General features: G+C 46.9%; 1 protein-coding gene across 1 annotated transcript in view; it reads right to left on the bottom strand.

The window, feature by feature from the left end:
* LOC107291410 (cytochrome P450 2J2-like) overlaps positions 1-3,884 on the bottom strand; it is a gene marked incomplete at its 5' end in the record, with an annotated part of 38,886 nt that overhangs the window by 17,418 nt on the left and 17,584 nt on the right. Inside the window, one exon of the mRNA XM_015820403.2 lies at positions 430-592. Coding sequence (XP_015675889.2) covers positions 430-592 — 163 coding nt within the window. The remainder of the gene's footprint in view (positions 1-429; positions 593-3,884) is intronic.

The following is a 3,884-nucleotide window of genomic DNA, read 5'->3' as shown; positions in this document are numbered from 1 at the left end:
GAGTTCTCACCTACATCGTCCATATAGGACGACTCGGGAACTCAACTCCTACCCCGGGCAGCTCACCTATCCCCTTATGCCCAGGGGAAAGGTATCAAGCCGTTTGACAGCTGATGCTGGCTGTCAAACCGGCTTTTACGCGAAACAGGCGGGAGGCAGCAAACAGCTGCGACCGACGAAGACGCCTGCCACCGGAAGTCCTCCTACTCGCTTTAATATCTATCAGGTTTTTAATGAAAAAGAAGTAATGTCTAAATCAACGTATGAATGTAACGGACCAGATAGAAAGCTATGGAGATGTATAATAATTTGGTCTAAAGGAAAATAAGCAATCTTTCTTTTGCCTATCAATCATAGCCTTCCCCCGTGCTATGAATAATATTACCACAAATTATAACAGTGTGATGCTTATTTACTACTTGCACTTACCCTTTTCTTTCCCCAAAGCAGCCATTAAAGGATCGTATGGTCGGTCAGAAAATTCTTCTGGGAAGCTGGTCATTCCTTCTTTCACAGTTTTCAATCCAGACAGCAATATTAGAAGGTGATGTCCAACGGTCAAAGTGGATATATTTCCATATCGCTTTACATGCTGCGAAATGAATCAATGTTGAGCAATGTTATAATCAAATGAAATAGATTATTTACAGTTAATATGCCACCTATAGTCTTTCCTAAATTCTTACTGTGTTTCCCTGAAAGTTAGTCTCAGCCCGATAGTAAGCCCTAGCTTGATTATATAACTCCTATGTCAACGCTGCTAATATTGGATATTATTGCTTTGACAAGATATGCAGAACTGTCTCGTATTTTTAGAATTAATTCAGATGATGGTGGGGGGGGGGAGGAGAAAGATAAGGATTGCACGCGGGAAGGGAACGGAAGTGAATCTTTGCCCTCCAGGTTGATTGGAAAATTTGAATGATGACTGCAAAAAGGGGAGGGGAATAACCTGGAATGTTATGTGTAAAGGAAGGGAAATTCAGATCTTGGCATCCATCCATGTAGTGCTGACACTCAGTTACACTGTAATAAAGGCTTTCTAGGATAAACAATGTCTGGAAGTTCTTTGAAGTGTTTCATTAGTCGGAACATTGTCATCCTACATCAAAACTAAGCCCTACTTTGGGGGCGAGGCGCACCCCTAAAAATCAAGCTAGGGTGGGGGTGGGTGGGGTGAACCTGCTTTTCTTACCGGTAGGACCACCACAACCAGGGGTCCCACACCCCGACACCTGTTGTGCCTCTACTTGACTTCTGCGGCTGCTTACTGCCACTTGTGGCTGGACACCATGTGGTGGTGCTGCTCCTCTCGGCAGGATGCTGAATGGCGCTTAGGGCTGCTTCCGCTGCTTGTGCACTTCAGGCCGCTTCCGTGGCTTGCATAGTGCTTCGGGCTGCTTCTGCTGCTTGCGCAGCCCTTCGGGCTGCTTCCACTGCTTGCACAGTGCTTCAGGCTGCTTCTGTTGCTCATGCGCTTTGGACTGCTTCTGCTCCTTGCACACTGCTTCAGGCCACTTCTACTGCTTGAGCAGCACTTCGGGCCACTTCGGCTGTTTGCACAGTGCTTCGGGATGCTTCTGCTGCTTGTGCGCTTTGGGACACTTCCGTGGCTTGCACAGTGCTTTGGCCTGCTTCTGTTGCTTGTGCAGCCCTTTGGGCTGCTTCCACTGCTTGTGCAGTGCTTCAGGCTGCTTCTGTTGCTTGCACGCTTTGGACTGCTTCTGCTCCTTGCGCACTGCTTTGGGCTACTTCCGCTGCTTGCGCAGCACTTTGGGCCACTTCTGCTGCTTGCACAGTGCTTCGGGATGCTTCTGCTGCTTGTGTGCTTTGGGACGCTTCCTCTGCTTGCGCAGCACTTCGAGATGCTTCCGCTACGTGCTCAGTGATTTGCGACGCTTCTGTTGCGTGCTCACTTCAGGCTGCTTCTGTTGCTCACGGCCTTCAGGCTGCTTATTTTGCTTACAGCAGGAGGCCACATGGCACTTCGGGCCGTTTCCGCTGCAGAAATGGCCAAAAGAGCCACATAGCATCCTGCCGGGAGGAGTAGAAATGGCGCAAAGCACCATGCGGCATCCTATTGGGAGGAGCGGCAACAGTGCAATGCGCCACATGGCATCCGGCCGCAAATATTGAAAGTGGCTGCAGAAGAAGTCAAGTACGGTGCGACAGGTGTCGGGGCATTGGAAACCTGGCTGCGGTGGTCCTAAGGTAAGACATTCTCCAAAATTAAGACATAGTGCCTATTTGGGAGGCAAAAAATATAAGACCAGGACTTAATTTTGGGGAAACTTGGTAATTCTAAGACATATGGAAGTTGCATCTTAGCAAATGGGCTTCTTTTCTTGTTGGTTCAAAACATTTTACTGCTTTTCCAAGTACTTCAGGCATGTCAAACTTGCGACGTCACATGACATTACGCAACGTATTGCAACGTATGGTTTCGGGATGACACGTCTGGCCCGCGGGCCGGCAGTTTGACATGCCTGAAGTACTTCTTCAGTTTGAGCAAGTTGTTTAAGGCAGGGCTTTTCAACTGGTGGTACATGTACCACCAGTGGTACTTTAGCACCTGACTGGTGGTATGTGAGCCCTAGCCAGGTGTAGTGGGGGGGAGGAAACAGCTAAAGTGGTACCTCACAGACCTGGAGGATATCAGTTGGAGCTGCAGAGCTTGGCAGAATCCCCAGGATCGGCGTACGTGGCGACATGGTAATTGGAGCTTCCGGTGCACCCAGAAGAGAAGAAGAGGAGGAGGGGGGAGAGAAGAGAAGATATAAAGGGGGCAGTTTTTGGCAGGAGAGGAAGAAAAAGAGTGAGAAGAAAAGAGGCTTAGCAAGGCAGTGAGGAGAGACAGAGAAGCTGCATGTTTTTCGGCCGAGGGTGAGTGAGCGAACTACGTTTGGACCCAACCTGAGGAGGGATAGGGAAACTTTTTTTTGTTTGGGGGTCAGACATTGGATGTGCCTTTTGGTGGCCTTTTTGGGGGGGGAAGAGTGGAGATCTTTAAAATTGGGGAAATAGTGTGCTAATCTCCTGGGAATGCAAACAAAGGTGCTGGGAGTCATCTCTAATTATGGTCTGGTCATTTTTGTCTTGAAAAATGGACTTCTAGAAACCCTAGCTATTGCTATCTTGAATTGGATGATTCTTTTACCTTTTTGCAAAAGCCATAACCTTTGTTTTCTCATAATTTATGTCCAGTTTATTATATTTGCAATACTGGACAAGGGCTCGCAAGACTCTTTTAAGGCTAACTAGAGTCCTGGAGAGAATCACAGTGTCATCTGCATAGAGCAGCAGAGCAATGCTTCGGTCATCTATTTTTGGGGAGTGGTAGTTTGGATTATTTAACCATTTTATCATATCATTTATGTAAAAATTGAAGAGCAAGGAGGCCAAAATGCACCCCTGTTTAACCCCCGTTTGAGTTTCAACTGACCTCGAGAGAGACCCTTGCATATTACACCTCACCTTGAGGGATGTTTTGTTATGTAAGGCATGTAACAGATGGAGGACTCTGTGATCAATTGAGGCAGCTTCCAGCTTTTCCATAGCTTAGTCCTTCTCTTACAAATTTTTTATTAATTTTCAAATAAACATAAACAAATAATACAAATATGGCGCATTTCATTAAAAAAACAAACACATAAAAAGCCTACTCAATAAGTATTCAGAAATAATTGGCGGTCCCCCCCCCTGCATCCACACTCCCTCAACCTTCCTACCTACTTCCCTCTTCCTTCCTCCCCCTCTTAACCACAACCTCTCCTCTTTCCTCCTTTCCAACTATCCTACACATCCCATCACCTTCTTTTCCACCACCTCGGATGCAGTTTAGGGGTACTAGCCGATCATCTCCTCTTCTTAAAGACAAACATTTA

Source organism: Protobothrops mucrosquamatus, unplaced genomic scaffold (assembly GCF_001527695.2).
Source record: "Protobothrops mucrosquamatus isolate PMUCROS unplaced genomic scaffold, P.Mucros_1.0 scaffold1126, whole genome shotgun sequence".
In the NCBI taxonomy this organism is placed as follows: Eukaryota; Metazoa; Chordata; class Lepidosauria; order Squamata; family Viperidae; genus Protobothrops; species Protobothrops mucrosquamatus.
Note: the sequence above shows the minus strand (reverse complement) of the source record. Positions and strands in the feature narration are given on the sequence as shown.